General features: G+C 41.0%; 1 protein-coding gene across 1 annotated transcript in view; it reads left to right on the forward strand.

Annotated features, from left to right (window-relative positions):
• Positions 1–2,817: 2,817 nt before the first annotated feature.
• Positions 2,818–24,878, forward strand: part of PRKAR2A (protein kinase cAMP-dependent type II regulatory subunit alpha) — a 60,082-nt gene continuing 38,021 nt past the window's right edge. Inside the window, exon 1 of the mRNA XM_084214475.1 lies at positions 2,818–3,263. Within this exon, the coding sequence (XP_084070601.1) occupies positions 3,014–3,263 (250 nt within the window). The 5' untranslated portion in view covers positions 2,818–3,013. The remainder of the gene's footprint in view (positions 3,264–24,878) is intronic.

The raw sequence follows: 24,878 nt of genomic DNA on the forward strand, positions 1-24,878 counted from the left end.
TATAAATATCAGAAGGCCAATACAATGCAGCCCTTCAGAGACCTAACAATATTTACTGGTAACACTTTTCTTTCAAATAAATAACTAGATTAATATTCACAGACACAAACGACACAAAATTATCAACAAACATTAAAAGTTAATACAAGAGCGGACTAATGCCAAAAGCAGGCAATTGTAAAGTGGCTGGCTGTTGTGCAAAAAAATGGGAAAGAAACATAAGTGTACTCCCTTGGAGTTAGACTTTCCCTTTCTTCCCTTAAACCTTCTTGCCAGTGCTTTTTACTGATATTTTGTTTTACCATTTTTACAGAATTTTAAAATTTCATTTTTACCTCTTCATCACCAGCAATATCTTCAGCAGCCAATCAGCAAAGGGAAGATCTTGTCAGAAATCTCAATTTTGTGGGGGGACTAACCAGAGTTTTCTCATTGATCAGAATCTTTCTCTGTACCAGTTGTGTCAATAGCTAAAGTACATATACTGAGCAGTGAAATGTGCTCTTGTAATGTTTGAGACCATCAAACACATAATAATGGTAGGAATGGGAAATGAAAAATCAGTATTAATTATCTTATGAAAAAGGCAGTAGAGCAACTGTTGTTCTTGCTGTAGAAAAGAACAGAAATTAAGAGCAACAGCTTCATACAAAATCTTTGGATAAACTGCTGAGATGCGGCAACTCTACCTCCTGTGCTTTTAAAAAATTTTTTTCACTTTGTGTGAATACACAATGTAATCTCACTCCGCATGCAAATATGGGAGCTGCATTACAAAGAACACCTTTATGTGCCATGAGATTTGCAAGTGGCCTCCCTCAGTGAGAACCATGAGGAAAAGCCCTGGATGTGGAGCTCCCCTGCAGCAGGGATGAACAGGCTGCCTTTATCTGGGAGCGCAGTGAGAGCCATCTGGATGAGCGAGGGGACTCTTTGGCACACGAGCAAACAAAACCAAAACACACAGTACGCCGCCTCAGCCAATTCTGGGCTTCAAAGTGAAATTTTATATTTTGAGAACGAGTCGATTTTTGCTGTTTTATTGTTGAAACAAAAGGAGAATTAAATAAAAATATGTACACTGACAACACGCAGCGGTGTCACTAAGCCAACATCCGTATTCTCCTTGAGTCATGTTTGCACAGGTCTACTTTGCCCCAAGAGGAGCTTCCCAGCAACGTCAAACCTTAAGGGCTGATGGCTCCACTCCACGCAGCCCCTGGGCATCTGCCAAACCTCCCTTGAACACACAGATAACAGGTTTTGTACAACAAGCACAAGCAAAAATCTGAATAAAGCGCATTTAAGGGCATTTGAACGGGTGTCTCCAAAGCTCACACATATCAGCAATTATGTGTGTGACGAGGCACTGACACAGAGCTGGGGATGCCCCATGCCTGGAAGTGCTCAAGGCCAGGTTGGATGGGGCTTGGAGCAAGCTGGTCGAGTGGAAGGTGTTCCTGAGCATGGCAGAGGGTTTGGAAATAGGTGGCCCTTAGGGTTCCTTCCAACCCAAACCATTCTATGATCCTGTGTTTAATTTTTCTGCAATTCTTATCTGTAATGCTTTGTTATTATCAGATCCATACTATTGCCACCCTTTCAGACTATATCATGGCTCTATTCAGTGTTTATCAAAAGGTGCGAAGACCTTGCACTGAGCTAAGAATTGTTCTCTAATGACATAATTCTGACAAGAATCCGAGGGCCATAGGTCCTAAATCTAACTCCAACCAAGAACTGGATGGAAATTTGATTGGATCCAATCAAGGTCAAAAACCCCTTGTTCTCCTGCTCCTGGGGGAGCTTTGGAACACCCTCACACGCTCCATAAGGAAGGAGAACCTCTGTCCCGGGCATTGGTGAGGCAATATACAAGTGGCTTTGAATTTTTGACAGCTGTGTCTGGTTCTGGGCCCCTCAGTTCAGGAAAGACATTGAGGTGCTGGCGTGACCCAGAGAAGGGAATGGAGCTGAGGAATGGTCTGGAACACAAGTCTGATGAGGAGAAGGCGAGGGTGCTGGGGGTGTTTAGTGTGGAGAAAAGGAAGCTCGAGGGGGATCTTATTGCTCTCCAGACATAGCCAAGAGCAGAGTGCAGCCAGGTGGGAATCTGTCACTTCTCCCATGGCACCGACAAAGGGACAAGAGGATGTGGCCTCAAGCTGTGCCAGGGGAGGTTTAGGTTGGACATTAGGTGGAATTCTTTCACAGAAAAGGTGACTAGATATTGGAACAGGCTGCCCAGGGAGGTGGTGGAGTCACCGTCCCTGCACGAGTTTAAGTCTGGATGTGGCACTCGGTGTCATGGTCTAGACACGGCGGTGTTCGGTCAAAGCTGCACTTACTGACCTCAGAGGTCTTTTCCAACCTAATTGTTCTGTGATTCTGACAAGGAATGAGTGTACGGGGCCACTGATGTGAAATCAGAGAAAAATAAAAACGCAGCAGCGACGGCGAGGAGGCGCCCGCCTGACCTCCGCCCCTCCCCACATCCCGCCGCCAGCCGTGGCCCGGAGGTTTCCCAAGACCGCTCGCAGCCGGCCCAACCCGCCGTCACCGGGGTTTAACGACTCCGGCGGGCGCAGAACGGCGGGTGCCCATCAGTTTTCCCAGAGAGCGGAACCATGCAGACACACACCCGGTGACCCGTCCCGTCCCCCGCCGAGCCTCCCCCGCTCCCTGTGCCCGCTCCCGGCCCGGCCCCGCCGCGCCCCGCCGTGACGCACGAGGCCCCCCCTGCCCCCGCGCACGCGCGGCCGCAGCCCCGAGCCCGCTCCCGCTCCCGCTCCGCGCCTGCGCCGCGGGGCCGCTCCCGCCCCGTCCCGTCCCTCCCCTCCGCGCCCCGCGGCTCGTGTGACCGGAGCGGCGGGAGTCGGTCCGCGCCCGTCTGGGAGGCCCTGAGCCCGCACCGCCACCGCTACCGGCACCGCCGGCCGCGGACGCGGGGAGGGGCGGACGGAGGGAGGGTGGGAGGCAGGGAGGCGAGGCGGCCTCCCGGGTGTCCGGCACCATGAGCATCGAGATCCCGCCGGGCCTCACCGAGCTGCTGCAGGGCTACACGGTGGAGGTGCTGCGGCACCGGCCGTCCGACCTGCTGGGCTTCGCCGCCGAGTACTTCGCCCGCCTGCGGGATGCCCGCGACCAGGAGGCGGGCGGTGGCCGCAGGGTGGTCAGCTTCGACGGGGAGCCCATGCAGACCGAGTCCAACGGCGACGAGGAGCCCGACCGCGGCGACGACGAGTCCGACTCCGACTTCGAGCGTAAGTGCCGGCGCTGCCGCGGAGGGGGCGCCGGGAGCGCGGTCCTGCCGGGGGCTCCAGCCCAGGGCCGCCTCCCCGCCGTGCCCGGTGCCGCGGCCGCCGCCGCTGGGCAGGGCGGGCAGCAGGGAGGGATTGAATGGGGGAGAGGCTCCGCCGGCTCCCGCAGCCCCGTGCTGCCGCCGCTCCCGCTCCCCGTGGGCTCCGGCCGCGCTCCGGGAGCCCCGGATGGCCCCGACGCTTGGGCCCGAGCCCCGTCCCGGGGGTGTCCGGCGCTGCCCTGCGCGGCCGAAGTGCCCCGGGGTCTGACCGGGTATCGCCGGGCAGCGAGCGCGCTGCCAAGCATGTGATAGGGAAGATCATGTGTTATTGTGCAACCTCTTCTGTACTTATCTTTACATTTCTGTCTTTAAATCATTGTGGACGAGTGTGGTTGGGATTTTTTCGCTGAAACCGGGGTGGTTTATTGCTGCTGTTGCGTATTTAAAGCGGCTATTAAAAAGCACTGAAATAACTTTCGCTATTTAGGAACATATTAAAATTCAAAGCCACTTGTATATATTGCTGTTTCTACTGCCAGCCTCGAAGATGGAAAAGATACTTAACCTGAGCTGGACAATGAAATGCCACTTGTGATACTGAAATTTTTATTCTGTCAGAATTGTACTGTGTGTTTTAGCCTATGCAGAGTGTTTGTAATTGTGCCTCAGTGTGGGAAGTTATTTAAAATGCCTGTGAATGGTGGTACTTGGCACACCCAGAAATTTTTTGGACTGAATACTTTCTCATTATTAGAAAGTAGCTTAAAGGGGAGGGAAAGGTGAGAAAAGGCATGCTTTCCCTGAACTTTCAGTGTCCTCGTTTGAAGGTCTTGTGCCCTTGACCTATAACGTAAAGGTTTCTGACTTTTATTGATAGAGGATCCTCTTTTAGACCAATTACTGGATGTCACCTTGTGGATGCAGTGTGCTTTTAACAGCTACTCCCTGGTTAACAGTTTTAGAGAAACAGGAAGAAAATAAGCTATGGAGCAAATAATTATTTTTATTAAAGAAGCATTGAGATGCCAGCTGTTTTTTGCAGCGCTTTTAGGCTGGAAACTTCACAAAGTGAAACATATCTTAAGCTCATGAAAATAGACAAACACGACGTGGAATGTGCGAGGGGACAAGAGTGAAATGGACAGTCAGATTGAATTGAAAACCAGTTTGCTGTCTGTGTCTGGGTTTGGATATTTTTTCTCATGAGAGAGAAGCTCTGTTTAGGGAATGAAGAATAGATGAAAGGCGAAGGGTAAAGGTGTGGACACTGGTGGTGACTAAATTGAATTTATGGGAATGTTCAAACCTGAGCACAGATGTATGGAAATTACACGTGATTTTTTGCCCTGCAACCAAGTCAGCAGTATTTTCAAACATCTAAATATGAAAAAAGTTAGATTTTCTTGTGAAATGCATTTTAAAATTAATCTCTGCATGGGAAAAATGTTAGTAGATAGTTGGATGTAATTCTTAAAAATGTGCAATGTCTTTGTATTTATTAAGTAAGTTGGGTGTAATTCTTAAAAATGTGCAATGTCTTTGTATTTAATATCTTCCTAAAAAAAATAAAAAAGGAACTCAAAACACAAAAAAAACCCCAACAAAACCAATCAAAAAACCCACTCCACCAGAAAGTCTAATATCTTTGGGTGTAATTTTGCTATTTTGTGATCAGTTTACCTAGATATGAGGTTTGAAATACCGTCTTCAGGGAAGTAAGTGTAAAATTTTATTTTTGAATGTTCCAGCTGCAGCTGGAGGGATCCTCTGAAGTTAGATATTTTCAGATAAAAATGTAAAAATGTAATGGTGGCGTACGGCTTTTCAAATGCAGCTTTACATAGCGAGGCTGTCCAAAGCAGAAGAGTGGTTCCTTTGCTTCATGTTTCTGCTTATCATCTTTCTATCTTAGTCAGAGAGAAAATTAAATTAACAAGGCTGGGCACTGTCACTTCTTGTAGTGGAGCCCTTTGTGCAAGTGCCACTGTCAGTAATGCTGTTTTGCTTCCTCTCTGAAAACCCAAGCTATTCTCCCCTTGTGGCTTCCCAGGAGCAGTGTTCTCTGTGACAGCAGGTGAGGATCCCTCTGCAGGGTCAGGGAAATGATTCCTGCATTCTTTAACAGTGACAGTCGACCATGGCTATGTCTTATTTAGGTTTCTGTTGTAATGTTGTGTCTGTCAATGAAAAATGTTAAGTTAGAGGTTCTGGTACCTGATCACTGTCATAGGTAGGACAATACTTGGGCCTTGTGGAAGACAAGATCCTGGGTGCTTATATCTGCTTAGTACTTAATGATGTGGAGATAGGGAAAGCAGACACAATGAGAGAGCCAGATAATCTCGTTGAATTGAATACTGTTTGTAAAGACTGCAGTTTTTAATCTTAGGCAATTTAGGAAAGACTTTGGTGAATTTCACTGTGCTTTCCTGGGTTATGCTTTGTTACCTTTGAATTGTTGTGACAGGTCACGTGGATCTTTTAGTTTATAAATGAAAATATGAAATTGACCAGTTGTTTTTGTAAATGACTATGTTAAGGAAACTTAAAGCTAGTTTAAGTAATTACCCTTACTGTGTATGTTGGGAGTAGGAGAGATCTTTAGAAATAATGTGCTTTTCTTCGTGTGTCTGTCTGGCCCAGTATTAAATCTGTGTACGTCGCTAGGCTGCATCTGCACACTCAGGCTGAGATAACGTTTCAGATAAGATATGTGGAGTTTTTTGTGTGCTGAGTGGTAATAGAAACAAGTCAGAAGGAGGTCCTGGTCTTTGGTGTAAGCCGTGTGGCAAATGTCTTCAAGTAGCCATAGTGATGCCATAGTGGAACTCCATCCATGTGGTAAAAGTCACTGAAACTAGCTAGGCTACCAAAAAAAAAAAAAAACCAAAAAAACCCCAAACTTTTATTCTCTTAGGATGGTCACTTCTAGGTGATGGTCAGGAAATTATTTCCAGGTTTGTGTTTCCTGCCTAACCCCCCTGGAGTTTCATCTTTGATTTTAACTGTTTTTGTATATGTGATCAAAGGGCATCAGGATGTGGCTGTTCAGCAGAGTGCGTTGTAAGGCGTGTGTGAAAATAAAATGATGATAGTTGTGGGGGAGCCCCCAGAAACATTTATCTACTGGGCTGTGGCAGAGAATTTAAGAGATACAACGCTTTCCTCAGTGCCTTTACTTGTTGGGTTTAACTGAAAAATTGAGAGGTTGGGAGGGTTGGGAAAGGTGCAAAGCAAGACCTTAAAAAATCAGCCTGAGAATGTAACCAAGGACAGATATATATTCGTAAAGTGTGTCCTTGACCATGACACTTGTACTTCTAACAAACAGGCTCTGTGTGGATGTGTTAAGACTGAAATTAAAACCACAGAAATGGTCTGTTCACTGTTTGAATCACTGCTTTGGGAAACCTGCTGTTGAGGAGCACACCTGAAGGAAGGCACAGGCTCTGCTTCCCTGTCCCTTGAGGCAGTTGCACAAAGGTGCAAAGTGCTGCACGATTAACTTGCTTTTTTGTCTTATTTTTTGTAACAATAAAACCACCTGTATGTGTTCTTGGGGGTATTAAGTGTAACTAACAATGGGACTGAAATATTTTTCGGGTTATACTAATTTGAGCTACTCAGATGTTTCAACTAATTACAATTATTTAATTGCAAATAAAATTTTTCCTTCTCAGGATTTTTTCTTGATATTGAAGGGAAGATGATGTACTTTTCAGCTGCTCCCTGAGCAAAAGAGAGCCCTTATTCGTATTTTGCTTTTGAAATAATCCTGTTCAGTATGCTCTCTTGTTGTGATGGGAAATGGTGCATATGAATCTGGATGGGCAGGTGAAAAGATTAAAATTAAAATCCTCAATTAAAATTCGAGGATTTGCTAAATGTCATCTTTAAAACATCAGTAGAATATCTGAGCAGAAGGGAGTAGAGACATGCTCATTTACATTGTTAGATTTGAATGTAATAACAGAATAAGAGTTCAGCGCATCTTTGAAATATTTACCTTTTTAATTGCTAATGGAAACACTTGGTGTTAAATTAAACCTGTTTTAGATTGCTTATCTTCTTATTTTTAAGCACCATTTACTTGGGCTTTCTCATTCTGGACTGTTGTCCTATGGAATTCCTCAGAAATCACTGTTTTATGTCAATCACAAAGCATTTATGCTCTGTCTGCATCAATTCACAGGTTAGGCATAACTCCTTGCTGTTTCCCTGAAATAGTTCAATGAAACTTATTGAATTTTAGGAGTTGGATGATGTTAAAACTTTTTCAGTACAGCATAAGAAGAACAGCGGTCCTTTCGAAAAATGCTGTTCAAGTTTTCAGATATAAATCAGATTCATGGGGTATTGCACATGTTGCTGTGAGATACCATCTTTAAAATTAAAGTACTTTGAAGTTTTTACTAGTGCTTTCACCTACCTACTTCATCCTTACCTGTTAATTAACTGGTAATAAAGCACAGTAGCTCTTTCTTCAAATGTGTAATATAAATTCAGTCCAAAGAGTAGCTACTGTATTTAAAACCTAGGCAGCGCAGTGAGCACTCTCATAATCTTATAATTACTAGCTCTGCATACCTTTTTTTAAATAGTGCTTATAACAAAGGTGTTGTGCTCTCCTTAAGTAGTCTCTAGATTTTTAGGGAGGTAGAGGAAAAAGCTGGGTTAATGGTTGGCTTTAGTGATCTTAAAGGTCTTTTCCACCTTAAACAATTCTATGATCTGACTGCATTAAACCTTTGAATTTGGTATACAAAGAAAAGAAATGCACATTCCTGCTTTATGTTTTAAAAGGTATGTTCAAACAAGCCTAGTGACCAGAAGGTATAGAAGCTTTAGAGTTTTATTTATTCATTGATCTCCTTCAATGACATGAAATCAATTGTAAAGCAAAGTATTAGTGATGCATCTGTGTTTTAAGAGGAATATATCTCTGCATTTAATTTTCTAATTATATTAATTTTTGGCAGCACAGTATCTTGAAAGTGTTTAATATAAATATGAAGTGAAGGACTATTGTTGTGCAGCTGCTATACTTGCACATGTCTTTGCTTTTCCAGAGGCAGTTCTCCATGACTTAAATCTGAAGGATTAAGTAGAGTAGCTGCTGTTAGTACTAATGGAACTTCACTCCCTCTATTTATCTTGTTCTCATGGGGGAATTTTGAAGATAAACTAAGTATTAAGGGAGACTGATATTGCTTCTTTTTAGTTGTTTGGACAGAGCATGTAAATACTTTCTTTTTCCCCTGGAGGCCTTTTTGTGTCTGTATTTGTTTATCACAATAAAATTGCTTTTCAGCGTTTGTTCTTAAGGTTGCAATTACTGTATTACAAGGTTAGACTAGGAATTTTTTGAACTAAGTAATGTAGTTCTAGGGAAGCCACCAATTGTAGCTCAGTGGGGCTTGAAGGAATGTTTTATCAGTAGTCCTCTGTACAAAGGAAATTTAATGAGAGAGTGTCTGTAACACATCCTTACCTGAGACAGTAAAAGAACTAGAAGTATGAAGCAAAGGGATAAAAGGTGCTGACTGGCTGAGAAACAGAGAATTATAATGGGTTTGACTGAAATTCAGATATCCCTGGATATCGCTAGATGTATATTGGTTTGCATCAGGAAGGATGAACTTCTATATAAATTATCAAAGCTAAGTTTCTTGCAGTTTTGACATAATACGCTTAGAGTTATTTGTAATGTCCCACCCTCAGCACTGTTAATATTCCTGTAACATCTATTAGATATTCCTTACAATCTCTTGACAAAGATGCTCAATTACTTCAGTTTGCAGTTAGTGGCTTGACATAATTGTTCTGCTTTAAGTGGTCAGTGTGTCCTAAAATGTGAGGAAGCATGCAGTATTTTCTTTGTTTAAAATTTCATTTAAATTCATATTTTTAGTCTGTGTCATACCAGTAACTTTCCACATAACTCTTAAGCTTGCTGCTTTTTGAAGGAGCTTTAGATAGTTGCTATAACTGTACAGATAAATTCTTGACTGTTTCTGCTCTCTTGATATCCTGCAGTTACTCTGTGTATGACCTTCTAAAAGAGCATAGCTAACTATGAAGTGGGTAACTAGCCATTATAAATAATTGCTGAATTCTTAAAAGACTTTGTTTCCATGTTTAAGAAGTTTATTGTAAGAAAAGTTATAAGAAATTTCTGAATAGGTATTTTTCTAGCTGGTTCTAAAATTAGGGTAAAGGAAGATATTGCATATCAGTACTAGACATTGTACTGAACATTAGCTTCTATTTAACTTCGCTATTTTTTGTTCATTTAATAAACTAATATTAGAATTGAGACAATTCTGTCAGTGTTCCCCTCATGCTAATACTGAAATTTTCTTGTACCCTCTTACCTAAAATAGAACAATGGAGATCTCGGGGAAGAGGAGGAGACAGCAGAGAACAAGCTCACTTGGAGCTATTCACCAGTCAGTCATTAAAAACCTTAATGTCTGACAGAGCAGTTGCTCATTATTCAAATGAAGACTGGAAATGTAGCCAAGATGAGCTATGAATGTTTCCCACTGGCTTCAGTAACGTTTTCAGCTTCATGAATGATCATTCATATTTTCTTGTGAAAGAAGAGGGAGACAGTAATGAATATAACTCAACAAACATACTGGTTCCTCTTTTAGAGGGATGTTATTCCTTCCTCTGTAATGGTAATGGTCCTTTAGATTCTGTTAGTTATGGTTCTTTGTGTTCCATGCCTGTCTTTGCATCAGTACTTCTTTGGTATGTAACAATTGTTTGGAGGTTTTTGATCCGTCAAGAGTCTTTGATTCACGCAGATTTAATTTTTTTCCTGAGGTACTGTCAGTTCCACAGCAAATGCTGCATACTCTTCTCCAGTTTGCAGTTTTCATGTCTTTGTACCTCACTGTAATATGAAACAGACAAGAGAAATAATAAACAAATATTGGTTAGAAGAGGAACTGGGGGGAAATATAGAAAATCTGAGTGTGGACAAAATGCTCCTGCATAAAAGACCTGCATGGTCTTACTATGATAGTAATACTAATGAAGATTGGGTGCTTGTGAAATCTTTTAATGTAAAAGCTTTTTTTTTCTTTTAAAAATATGAATCTGAAAGTGGGGCCATTGAATAGAAATTCCAGAAATGCACTGTGCAGAACAAGCAGCAGTTTTGTGGTCATTGATGTTTTACCTGTGAGAATTGTGGAGATGATGGCAGCGTTCTCTGCAGTAGTGGGAAGGATGCTTACAAGAGAGAGGAGACTTAGAGGAAAGCACCCTGTCTTAGAGTTTTCACACTGCTAGGATATGGCCTCTGTTTCATAAATACACAATAAATCATATATATTCAAGACCAGCATTTTATTAGTAGCAGTTTTGCTGTGTGTCCTTTCCATACAGGGGCATTTCTTTTGTGTATAAATGGGAAATGATTGGGAGTGGCAGCTCTGTGTCCATGATGTGGAAATTCCCTTTAGGGGAGAAAACATCTTTAGGAACAGCTCTTCAGGGCATGAGGTAGGGACTTGCAGGTATTCATTCTGTAGCATTGCTTTTATTGTCATTTAAAACCAACAACAACCTTGGGGTTTATTTTGTAAGAAATGCTAAGGCACTCTCTGTTCTCTGCTTTTATTTCCTGGTGGCTTGCAGAACAGCTTTGCTTCTGTTCAGAAATGGTCTCTAGCCTGCAGGGGCTGGCATGATGTCAGCTTTTGGTGTGAGGTCATCTTACAGAAGTCTGGAACCCTGAATTCCTTTTTGGGTATTAGTGAAGGCCACACCAGGATGGTTGGATCAGGAGCCTGACCAGCAGAACTGAGCAAATAGTCCCAAAATCCCACTCTGAGCTGTTGTGTGAGGAAGGGTTAGGATTGTAGCTTGGAGGGAAAGTGCATGTTCTCCCAGCAGTCACTGTTCTGTCCTTCTGGATCCGAGTGTTGTCATTGCAGAATGTTGTAAAAACATATGGGGAATGAAATGTGGGTTTTGGATGAGGGTTGAGAAACTGCTTTATAGTTTTTCTCTGTATTTTTGAATCAACTGTGGTGCCAATTTCCTCATTCTTGGTGATTGCATATTGACAAACTGCTATAAAGCAGGATGTCACAATGGCTCTTCATTTCCATTTTGGTTCTTCCTCCCTTGGGACAGCATATTGTTTTCTGCTTCCTATTGAGAAAACTCTGTTCCATAGAAGAAATTAAAAAAAAAACCACCACAAATATTTTTGTGTTATTTTTCCTGGTGAGGCTCCAGTAAACACTTATTTTTGTGGCAACACTTGTGCTAATTATGATCGTTCAGGAAGAATTGCTTCCTCAAGGACATCTGTAGGGAAGGAGCTGGTCAGTCTCTGGTTCTCATGGGTATGGGGGTGCCCCTCTCTGAAAGATTTCTCTTGTACAGCCCTGGAATGAAAATTCTGATTGAGTTACCGCTTTTTAATTTTTTTTTTTCAGAAAAAAAGTAATTACTCAGAAACAGTTTTCAAACATTTGATGTTGCCAGTGTTTCTTATTAAAATTTGCAAGTATTTGTAAGACTCACTGGGTTCTCAGGTTCATAATTAGGAGAGATGGCTTATCAGAATAGATTAACATTTAGTCTTCTGTCTTTCGCACCTTTGGGGATGGGTGGTGCAGAGATTCCATGTGTAGTTTTGTTATAAAATGCTAAAAATTAATCCTATTCAGAGTGGGGATAATACTCAGATACCAATTTTTGTAGTGTTAAACATCCCTGAATACCATGTTTTAAATTCTAATTTTAAGATCCTGTAACTTTATGATAAAAAGCCATAAACACGACTTATATTTTTTATGAGCATCTCTTAAATCCCTGTGAAGTAATTTTAATTTCTTACTGCCTGAAACATAATTATTAACTGCTTTACTCATTTTTTCATAGCACTATGAAATAATATAACTTTGCATGATGTGTACTGGTTTTGCAAGTGGTTTTAGCTTTTCTTAGTTTTCCATAGCTGGAAGATCAGCAGTGTGCACATTTGTTGTGAAGCACTGTGTGACTCGGGGGAGTTCTGCTCCTAAAAATCAATTCATCTGGAAGCTGAACCATGCAGCACTTGCCACCTGCTGTACCTCAGTTTGGTCAAGGAATTTTTTATCATTGCATCCAAAAATTGTCAGAATGAATGTTCTTTGTCCAAGTGTCTTGCTGAGACTTTGGACATCCATGAGCAGGTTTGGCACAGTGCTCAGGGACCGGGCTCAGTGGTGGATGTAGCAGTGTTGGGTTTGTGGTTGGACTCAATCAATTATCTTAAAGGTCTTTTCCAACCTAAATGCCTCTATAAAGAGGATTTTCCTTGGTCTAGGTAGAGCACACTGATATTTTTTACTATTATCCCTGCTTAGGATACAGAACATATGTCAGCCTTCACCCTTCCTCTTTCCCAAAAATCCTCTTCCTGTGAAAGTGCACAGGATGCAATTACTGGAAGTGTGTGTGGGGGGCTGTCTTGTCAAAATACATTTTCACATGGAGATGATTCTTTTTACAGCTATATGTTGTAAGTAACTGTTGAATGTTGATATAATGTTGTTAGAAGTGTAAATCTGAAGGAAGAAAAGCTACGAAACACTTTATTTTGAGATGCAGTACAGAAGTTGTTCTTCCTTACTAATTTGGTTGTGTACCATAACCTAAAGATTGACCACATTAGGAGATTAAACAGTTTTAAATTTTAAAACATACATATTTATAATCCACTCAAATTTATTTATGCTTTATTTACTAAAAGAAGCTGTAACCAAATTATATCTCAATGAAACAAGGTTCATTTGTGAATTACTGATGAATATATTGTACTGGCAGTGAAGTAGTACTTCATGTTCTATGCTCATAATATCACAAAATTGCCAGAGATGTTAATGATGCTTCTGTAGAATCCCTCACACTCTTGTGTACATTCTGCCTGATCAGTTTGTGTCAACCCTCAGCCTCCTGCAGAGCTCAACCTGTGCTGGCTGCTAGAGAGGCATGGAAGCACTGGGTGCAATTCACATTTTGTTGTCACTAGAAAATCACCAGACAAGAAAATGATCATGAATTGTAGAATCAGTTGTGCTCACATGGAGGATCCTGCACCTTAGGAATGAGGGAAAGCAAGGCAGAAAACCTGGGGTCCGGTGTTGTGACTCTGAAGCTCCCACTGCAGCATAAAACCCTGTAAATCCAGTGCACCTCTTCTATCACTACTGTAGATAAATCTGTGTATAGCAAGGACACAAATTGTGAGCTGGTGGGGGGGTTTTGGTGTGTTGGCTTTTGTTTTGCCTTTTTCTTTTTTTTTTTTTAACTGGAAAGCAAATCACTTCAGTTCCAAGTAAATGTAGAACTTCTTATAAGCAACTGACCAGTGGTTTCTGGTTTGAATTATTAAAAAATGTGGTGTGATGTATTATACAATTTTTCCCTGCAATTTTTAAAATGTATCATCATATGGGAACACCAGTTCTTTGAATAAATTTTCTGTAATTTCACAGATCAACAACACATCATCAGTCTTTTTAAAGCACTTCATTTAAACCCACCAAAACTGTAAAAATCAGACTTCCAGAAGAATTGAGCCAGCTTTTTAAATTGTTCTTCTTTAGACAAAGACCGGTTTGAGAAAGGTAATTTACAAACTCTTCAGGCAAGAATGAGCTTTCAGAGGTGATTACTTGTGCAGGAGGGAGTGTTAAATCCTAGAAAGGTCGTAGCTGATAATAGATGCCTTTTGTGACACTGGCTAAGCTGGCTGATACTCCTACTGAGGTTTGTCCTGCATGTGGATGCTCCTTGATTTTTATGTGGCATTATTAGAATAAGAAGTAGTTTGGTATATTGCAGTAGTGTCAATACTGAACATTTTAAAAAATTCCCAACAAAGTGCTCAGTTTGCAGTTATGAAGAATGTGCCCATAGTAAGAACCTGTAGAAGCCCAGGCTGTTTCTCAGACTCACTCTTCCTGCCTTTCTTCCCTTAAAAAAACTCAGCCAAACAAATTAAACCCCAACAGCCCAAAATCTGTGCAGTAGCTGTGTCAGAATTTGTAGTTATCTACCTGGAAAAAGGATATCTGAAACTAGATGCATCTACCTGCAGATGAATTTTACTTCTGCTTGCTTTGGGAGTTAAACTGGAAGCAAAGCATGAATTTTAATAAGCTGTTGAGGATCTCTGTGGAATTACAGAATGGTTGAGTTTGGAAGGTGCCTCTGGAGGTCTTGCCTGACCTCTTTGTGAAGCTGGACTGCCTGTAGTGCTTGCCTAGAATCACATCCAGATGGCTTTTCAGTATCTCAGAGAATGGAGGCTCCAGAGCCTCCCTGGTCAATTTATGCCACTGTATGGTCCCCCTGGCAGTAAAAAAGTCCTTCATCAGGTTCAGGTGGACCCTTTCTGGATTTGACTTTGTGGCCATTGGCTCTTGTCCTGCTCTGAGTGCCAGTGAGGAGAAGCTGCCTCCATTGTCCTTCAGTGCCCTTCAAGTATTGACAAGAACTCCTCTGAGCCTTATCTTCTCTAGGCTGACAGTCCAGCTTTTTCAGTCTGTCCTCACACCAGAGATGCTCCATGTCCCCTCATCTTCTTTATTGGCCTTTGCTGGCCTCTGTCCAGTATGTCCCTGAGTCTTTTGTTCTGGGGAGCCTGGAACTGGACAGGGAACTCCAAGTGTTACCTCACCAGGGCTGAGTAGGAGGTGTCACTGCCATATTTTCTGAAAAATCCCTTTGCTGGGATTTCTTCTCCCAGGAAGATGAGAAGCCTCAGAGAAAAAACAATATTATCTCATTTGCTTCTCCCTGTTTGGCTGCTTTGGAATGTGGCTGGAGATTGTTTACCAACAGGTGCATGTTTGATTGGTTTCATGTGAATTGTTTTTACTTCATGACCAATCACCATCAGCTGTGCTGGACTGTCAGGAGTCAGTCACAAGGTTTTCGTTATCATTCTTTGTAGCCTTCTGTCTGTATCCTTTTCTATTCTTTAGTATAGTTTTGGTATTTAGTATTCTTCAATATAATATAAATATCATACAATAATAAATTAGCCTTCTAAGGACATGGGGTCAGATTCACTCATCTCTCACCTCGTCCTGGGACCCCTGCAAATGCCACATAGGAGGAAAGGGCCACCTCCCTGACACAGCAACATTGCATCAGAAGCTGTCCAGAGTACCCTGCAACCAGCATCCCTTGCCTGGTACATGCAAGTGTGCTTATGCCTTGAGTTAAATGTGGATGTGTGAGATTGAGCTCTGAATCAGCTTGAAGTGACACTTGATTGAAATTCCTTGTGCTCTTTTATTCAGATCAAATCAGATGACAGCACAACCTATTGCAGTTTTGTCTTATGTAAAAACACAGTATGTTTCATCATTCAAATGTCAGCAGGAATTGGTAATGAAATACCAATACTTCATTGGTAATGGAGTGACCCAGGCAAAGAACTGTGGACTTTTATGTGCCTATTTTACCTTTAGGATGCTATTCTTAAATTTTACCTAGATCCCTATAATTAATCAATTCTGAACTCAGGTTGACCTGGCAGATAAAACATGCCTGCTGGGTGTATGACACATCAGGCTCTCTCCATGCTGCTGGTTGTTTCTGCTGAGCTTCAAATCTCCTGTTCCATATTTTTCTTATAAATTGCTCTTTTGTAGAAGTATTTCAGTTGTTTCATGCTGTCACATGAGATACGCCTGATTGTGAGAGTGACTCCAACCTGTTTTTCCTGAGACTAAACAGCTCAGAGGTGAAAGGAAAAGCTTCTTAGGCTGCATCTCATCTGTAGCTGCCCATGTTAATTTTTCTTTTCTGTTGTAGTCCAAACTTAAACAGACCAGCTGCACATCACTGATGGAAAAGGCAAAGACCAGCCCTTTTTTCCTTGGCATTGACACAGATTGAAAGTGCTGCCACAATCAGTGGTCAGCAAGAAGTTTGCTGTGCCCTCAGGTTTGGGACTGAAACCCAGCTCTGCCTTCTCAGTTTCTTTACTTTCCTACCCTTCCATCAAATGGTGGCAGATCTGCAAGTGCAGGCTTGAGACTGAGCTGTATGCATGCCCTGAGCACAAACAATTGTGTCTTTCCCTTCTGTGTTGCTCCCTTATCTGTGCTGGGAGCTGCTCTGAAGCTAAGAGGATCCAGTAATCCAATTAGTCTATCAGAGGAGGGCACTGGATCATGTTGCCTCTACTTGCATAATTATTTTTGTGGTGGCCTAACTGTGTACCTTAATGGCTTGTGGTCTTGAATTTTGTGTTTGTTACAGTACAGTGGCAAAAGTGGTGGAATATAAATTCCCCAAGGTAGTGTGTATTTCATGAAAAGCAAGTGTTGCTGTTCTTAGAGTTCCTTTGTCATTCTTACATACTGATTAGACTGAAATTTCTTGCAAGGTATCTAAGATCAGTTTGTCAGTGTAACAACCAGTTGCTTGTATTGGACAGAGCTTTGGTTTGTGTGTATACCTGCACACAGACACATACAGGTCTCTGTAGATTGCTGCTCACTGCCCCATTTGTCAGAAACTTAAGCAGAGTACAAGCAGAAAATATGCAGGTGACTGGGAAAAGGTAATTTTGTGTTACCATGGTTTGGCAAGAATTTGAAGCAAATGATAATGCTGTTGAGTCAGGGCTGGGTGGGTTTTTTTTAATTCCAAGAAAAGGTAACGATATTGTTCATTCTCAAATAATTAGTCTGACATTGTAGGAAAGTATCTTAATTCACTGAGTGCACCTGTTAATTGAATTTTTATTCAGGTGTTCTTATGTCCTTAGCAATGCTTGAGTTTTAGATTTTTATAAATGCTTTGAGCTTTATTACACCATTTTGGTTGCACTGAGGTTCAGTTGTCATTGTCCCCTTTTGTGTACAAGTTAAATTTGCCTAAGTATCTATCATAGTGAAAGATGTGAGCGCTCAGTTGTATCAATTTATTGTCTCTCTTTGAAAGTTATGGCTGAATATGAACCATATTTTGCTTATAAGTAGTTTAGGGTGCTAGTAAATTTTATTAGTTATGGATATGATAGTCAATATTTGATTTCTCAAGATAGCTTTTATATCCTGATACTGCATTATTTAAAGACACTATCAGTCTCAGTAGGACTTTATGCTGAGCCTGCCAAGCAGCTGCCAAGTGCAGATAGCCAACATTTACATTCTGTGTTGTGTGATGGTAGCTGTGACATGATTCCAATTAAAAGCTTGGTCTGCACACTGCAGATGTCTTCTGAATATTAATGTGCACTACAGACAGAGCAGATGGAATCTCTTTAAAATACAATGCAGTGAATGTAAAATTGTGTTTCTGGTGAAAACTAATAGGCAGTCAAAAATTTTCTTTTTTCTATCTTTTTCATTGCTAACCCACAAGAATATCTGTGCATCATCATATTTCTTTACATATAGGAGGAAATCAACTCTTCATTATACATTCAAATAAAAATAGAGAATTATGCCACGTTGAAGTTTTCTCAAATGCCAGATGTACCTAGAAAAATATTAGGAATACATGCAACATTTCCTGTGCCTTAAAAATATGCCTCTGCCTAGAGGACAGATAATAGTTGAAATACAGGATGTCTATGAGTTATTTGAGGAGTTGCTCATTGGAAAAGGCCCTGCAAAAGTGTATATACAGGTGTTGTATTTAACTGGGATTTGGAGGTGTTCTGTGCAGTGTATCAGGAAAAGTCCGTCTTGCACAGGTAGGATAGAACAAAACTGGGGAATGTAAGAATGACAAGGACATCAGTGGTGCACTGTAACTCCAAAGCTCACTGTCAGGAGAGAGCTGCAATCCAGCTGGGAAGGTGTGTATAAGTTGCTGAAGTATTTGTCATGCTTCTGTGGCAGTGCATGAGACACAAAGTAAAGCCTTGGTTGTAGGACTTGGTTAAAGGCCTTAAAAACAAACAGGGTAAGTGTGATATGGAAACTGAGAGTAGGAGAGTTTCTGTGGGGGTGGGAGTTGTACCTCTCCTCTTTGCAGCTGCATTTGTCTTCTCCTCTGGGGCAGAATGGAGGTGTGTGAGGGGTGGGTACAGGGGGAAGAGGTTATAGAAAAGGCTGTGACAGGAGGTGTGAAATACATGGAGCCAGTGCACTGCTTCACTTGTGCTGTTACCATAGCTGTCACATGCTTGTCTTCCACTCTTTTCAAACTTAATTTTACAGCTGCTTATACCTGAGGCTGTATAAACACTAAAGCCAGTGCCAGTGATAGCATTTTCCACTTCATCCCTATTACCTTATGAAGATTTCCCTCCAGATATGCATTTGGATTATATTTGTCTTTTTTAGTTATATTGCCTGGCTAATACTTCTCCCAAAGTTACTGGCCAGACTGTTAAGAAAAAGTTCCCAGGTTCATTGCTGGTATTTATTTGATACATGCCTACTTTCAGAGAAGTTGGCTCTGTGCTATTCCTGAGGATAATATTAATTCAGTAAGAGTGTTTTTAAAATCTAGACCAGATTGGGACTGAGAACAGAGTTGTGCACGAGGTTTGGGAGAGGACAGCACTGTCAGGGTGAGACAGAAGTGTGTCTGGACCTTGCTGAAGCTGGGTGTGATGGGCATGTCCCAGACTGCTGATGCGGGGACCATCTCACTTAGGGAGGAGTTTTGGAATTGCCCCTCCTGTTGTGAGAGGCCCCCAGTGGGTTGTTGCTCTTGTTAGTTTTGACAATGTTTACTGCATTCTGATGTTCAGAATAATGGTGGGGCTTCTAAGTAGGCTTCTGAAAATGGAAAACCAAGTCCCCTTGACTGATTGCAGTGGCAGATCAGGATTGACTGAGACTGTTCTCTTTGGAGCAATGACTTCTGCATCTTAGACTTGTACTTAGCAGTGGCTGTGTGATAGAATGCAAATTTAATAATAGTGAAATGTATAAGAAGTTTACTTTGGTTTGTTGTGGTGGTTTTGGCTTTGTTTTGGTTTTTTTTGCTTGCTCACATGTATTAGCTTACTCAGATTGCATTCACCTGTATACAGTTAATTTTTTTTGTAGAAAGAGGTTTATGCAAGTGGCGCAGTTGAAAATAATAAAAATAGACTGATGTGCTAGATATAGTTAAATGACGTTTTTTATGACTCATTTAGGAATTATCTCCAGGACTTCCAAGTATGTTTGGTGGAACTCAGCTTTCCAAATAACCCAAAAGAGGTTTACGTTTTGTTAGTTCGTAACAGTGATTGCACTTTACAACTAGGCACAGGATAAAAATCTGATCAAAGTCTTTGGGGTTTGATGTTTCAAAAGGTATGAGGATGTGAAGTTAAGCCTTAGAAATCAAAACCATAGTAAAACCCAATTGAAATACAGAAAGTGTTGCTTTAAAAGAACTGTGTTTGTCAGAGTCGAATGTTGCTTTAAACAGCACTTCTGAAGTTTCTAATGAAAAGATTTCAGACAAAATTTGTCTTCATGATGTTTCAAAAATCCTAAGTACCCTGGGGTATTAATCCTCCTGCCTCGTCCATCTCTGATCTCTGGTGGATCAGGAGACTGGTACATAAAGAGGTGAGGTTTGAAAGCAGAATTGGTAGAAAAGGAAGGGTTAGTCAGTAGCCTTGGAAAAGGAGGAGGATTTCTGTTCTCTGTCACTGCCATCTGGTCATGGGGGTGAGTTGCCCATGTTTATGTCTGATTGGGAAATGCCTCGTGGTTCCCTAGATAAGATGCCGACATCTTTTTCTGTAAGAAGCGTTTATTTTAAGGAAACTTGCAGTTATTTCTTCTTGATGTGACGTTTCTGTTTCTCCACAGTCTCATTCTCATCTTTGACCCTTTCTGGCTTTTCCATTGTCAGACAATCCCAGTGAAAGTCACATTCAAATATGTTCAGGATCTTTTCTTTTTATCATCTACTTAATGTTTGGTTTGTAAGCTTAACTTTTCTGGTATTACTAATGTGGCTTCTTAGCTTCCCTCTCTCTGAAATGCCTTCTTCTCTAAGCCTACTCCTAAAGCCCAAGCAAATTTCCATTTTTCACTTGCTTTGTTGTACCTTCCAGTGTCTTGCCTCTTCTGACAATGCTTTGAAGATTTGTCAGCCGCCTCTTAACTTTCCTGGGTTTTTTTTGCAGCATCCTTCTTTCTCTGTGAGTGCATAGATTTGTCTTCCTAATACTTGAAAACATTCCCAAGTCTTTCATTTCAGTTCCTGACAATCTCTGTTGTAGTATCAGCATATGGTTATATCTTTAATCACTGTGAAATGTGTCCTTTTAGCTGAGATTGTGCCTCAGCACAGGGAGTTTTTCTAATTTCATGTCTGTAAAGCAAGTGCATGCCTTGTTGGTATCTCTTTGATCATCATAATATAGATTACACTCCTAAAAAATCAACACCAAAAAAAAAGTGCTGTGTTTGGCTTGATCTGAGACGTGTCAGCAAGAAATAGGAGAGGGCTGTGTGGGTCATGCCATTGCAATGTCAGATAATGTGAAGTGCTGCTTGAAAGGTGTTTGTTCTCCTGTGCTCAGGCTTCAGTCAGGCTGTACAAGCTCCTGAATTCTGGGCGCAGGCTTGTGGTCCTTTATTTGTGAGAATGAATATCTGCTGAGAAATGTAGTGAAAGCAGCAGCGTGCATGACTGCTTGGGTTCAGTTGTGGGAAGGGAATATTGAAATAGGGATACATTGGAAACAAGGATCTTTGATTTAAAAACAAACAACACTCTTAAGGCCTTAGTCAAGAAGTGCCATCATAACCAGAGAGTCATCCAGATTCCTTTCAGTTAGTCAAGCAATGATTTCCTTCTTGAATTGATCAGCTGTTTAAAGTCTGTCCATTCCAGAGTGCATATTCATTTTTCTACTGTACTTGAAAACCAAAAAAGAGCCAACTCAAAATAGCACAACGATTTTAACTTCATAAACATCTTTCTTTCACTGACATAAATTCTTTGCTTGTTGACTCAACTTTTCCCTTCAGAAGTTTCTACATTCTTTCTATCAGAGGGGCTCTAAAAAACTGGGAAAACAAGGGTCAGAGACTCTTCTAAAATGAGGCTTTCAGACAGTGCTTCTCCATTTTATCAGTAATTTTAAAATACAAATTAAAAGAAAATCAATTAAATTGGAGACTGGGATGTGTTGCGACTTTGTTTTTATGTTTTGTTCTCTTGCTATTGATGACAGCTGGTTTTCAATATTGAGAAATAACAAGGTGTCTATGTCTCTGTTATTTTTACAGCAGCAAACAGGAAAACAATGTTTAATAGCAATGTAATCTTCTTTTTTGTTTTCCAACTTAATAGATGTAAAAGTCTTTTACAGAAAAGCAAAGCCTGTGTGTACCCAATAGTGGATCATTGTTTCCACTTTTCTGCTTTTCATTTTTTTAATGTTCTGTGCTCCCTGTTTGTTCTCTGAAAACTCACTTCTTCCCTAGTGTTCCCTGACCTTTTGTCTTCCTCCAAATGTCTGGCATGCTTCAGCTGACACCATCAGGGTCTCTCCTGCCTGTCTAACCGGCTTCTGAGTTTCCATCCTCTCTGGGGGGTGGGTAGGCAGAGGAATAAAAGGGAAAATAAAAGGGTGTCTGTAAAACTCTCATCTGTTTCTGCCTGTTCTGCTTTTCTAAGAGAAGCTTTGAGGAGAACTCGTGGGTTCCAGAGCTGCCTCTGAAAAAATATAAGTAGTTTGTAGCCCCACCTGTGGTCCCCACCTTATAAAGGAGAGATGTGGAAGGGGTGAGAATTTGCCAGTATCCAGCTAGGACATCCTGAAGGAAATCATGTATGTGCAACTATTATATTGGTAACAGTCAGAGGGAACTCTGTTTTACTTACCTATTGAAAAAAAAAGTTTCAGATTGGTGTTTATTGAAGTACAGTTGCATATCTGATGATGAAAGTTCTTTCTGCTCTAGTATTACTTTTTAATTGCCAGGAATCCTAAAAAAAGCTGATACTTGAATAGATGAGTTTTCTCAGAGTTGTGATGGTTCCTATTTATGTAAGTCCATTAACATCTTGGTGTGTAGAAAAACAGTTTGACAGCTGTAGTCTGGCACTTCCTTATCGTAACTTGATACAACATTCCAGAGAGACAGTCACGCCTCAGATTTATACTCCACTCTGCTTCTGGTATTTCAGCTTTAATGGTTTATAGTGTCAACTCATGTGTTGTTTGGATAAACTTAATTGACTTGTTAAATTAGAACCGTTTACATTCTGTTTGTCTTTTTGTTTCTCTTCGCACAGGATGATTTTGTGCCATGATCCAATGGGAAAGTACTCTGTAAATCACTGATTTGTGCTACTTGGTTGTAATAAAGCTGGTATTTTGTGCTTATGCTCTTTGAACTCTGAGTACTATGCAAAGTTTATGCCACTTACTATGAGCTTTGCCCCATCTTTCATCAGGAAACCTTCAAAAATTGTTGATTAGATTACACAGAAGATCTGTATTAAATATTTGTGTGCACAATAGCTTAACTTAGTATGCTGCTGTAAATTGTATTCAGAATCACAAAGAGTGTGATTTTTTCACCCTAGTTGAAATTAGGAAATGTTCTCAGATCACAGTGAAAAGCAAAGTGCTTGTGAAGAGAGAGCAGTAAGTTTTCAGGGTACATCCAGTACAGAGCAGTAGCACCTCATACTCTACTGTCATGCCTGCAATTCCAGTTCTCTGTTTGTCCCTGAATTTTTTTTTTTTTTCCTGTGACCCTGAATTGATCTTTTGAGTTTTGTCTTTTTCTATAAGAATTCATATTAGGATGTGAAATAAGTGGGTAGCAGTAGCTGGGAGAATGATGGTTGTACTTCTGTTCATTTCAGGCTTGTGAGTAGTGTAGAGAAACAGCTTTCCCTGCTATGGTAGTAGTGTACATCTAAAAAAGCCTGATGGTTTTTTTTACCAGTCACTTTTCAAAGTCAATGACAGAGAAGGGAGCCCACGCACTGTAGGAAAAGTGTGCTTTTAGGTCTGGTTGTAAAGATTGGTTTTACTGCCACTTGTTTGCCTTAAATACTGTAATTGTTAGTTTGGTTTGGTTTAAAAACAGTAAATAAAGTAATATCTGTGTCCATTTTTCACCTGTGGGGCTGTATTTTACACCTGCTTGTAACCATAGTCAGAACTCTTAAACATAGTGAGCCACAATCGAGCATCAGACATTTCAAAGTAAATCTCAATGCCAAAGCAAACTGAAGGATATTGGAGAAACACCTGTTTTGTCACTTGTGGAAAGTATTAAAAAAAATTTTAAAAATCCCAGTGTCTGATTTACATCCCTAATTTTTCAAGTGAGAAAACCCAATGAAATGGAGCCACTAGCAAGTGGCAGTACAGTTAGCAGTAGCCACTAACTGTGTGGCACTACTGCTGTTTGATGTAATGTACATTTTTGAATTTAAGTTCTGGAATGTACAGTATTGACCTATTTATGCAATTTATTAAAATATTTTTTATTAAATCAATGTAATGACATACCTTTACTTTGAGGAAGAAAGGTTTTTCAGTCTGAAGCAGCCTGTTAAGTGTTCTTATCTACTGCTTACTTCAGTCTGCCTCATCACAGTGTGGAGAACACTTACATGTTCAGCAGACATTCCTGATTTTTCTTGAACAGTGGAGCAGGATCATTGTCCTGAGTCAGTTCTGGCAGAACTGTGGAATGCACAGCTTGATCTGCCTTTCCAGTGCCAGAATCACTTGTCTTTGGCTGCCAGGGAGGAAATTGGGCCGTTTTGCTCTCTTCTGGTACAATGGTTTAATTTACCTCAGTTTTTGTTGCGTTTACCCAATTACTGTGTCTTGGCTCCCATGAGCCAAGTAAAAGCAGGAGCTGTGCCAAAGGTATGAGACATTTTGAACTCGAATATTGCTGCACCTGAGGTTTTGACATAATGGGGAGTTTACAATGCAATCATCTCACAACAAAATCTTTTAATCTCATTATAGTTTTTGCAATTAAAATATAATAACATTCATATAATTACCAGAGACGTGGCCCATTGTTCAAATTGAACATGGACCAGGGGTGTGCAGCAGGGGGGAGTTCCAACTGGAGATTAAAAAAAAAAAAAAAAAAGAATTGTTTCCTCTTTCAAAGCAGCAGTTTAATCTTGTTTCTATTGATCCCAGATCTCTGAGTGGTACCAGATTCATGTGCTGGATTCCCTGGATTTTCTTGTCACATTGTAGGCAGGGCTGTGCTCAGGGCTGCTCTGGTGTAGTAGGAGTTTGTTATTGGTGTGTCCATCACCACTGCTTTAAATTGGGCACCCTTTAGTGCTCAGTCTACGAGGTAGGCTGTGTTAACAGTAAATGTATTATTCCCTTCTGCCCCATCTGATTTCTTGGAATCTGTCACAGACCAGTGTAGGTGTATGTGGGACCTTCAGGAGCTGTTTCTCCTAGCAGTGCTCAATGCCAGGCTTTTCCTCTGTGTACTTCTAGTGGCAAAACTCAAGGGTGCCATAGGAGTGGCAGTATGACTGTGCAATACTGAAAATAGTCATAAGCAAAGAGAGCTTTTCATTGGTAAGCCAGAAGGAAAAAAAACCCTCACTATTCTTCTCTACTAGG

Source organism: Fringilla coelebs (genome assembly GCF_963513975.1).
Source record: "Fringilla coelebs genome assembly, chromosome: 13".
NCBI classification, from domain to species: Eukaryota; Metazoa; Chordata; class Aves; order Passeriformes; family Fringillidae; genus Fringilla; species Fringilla coelebs.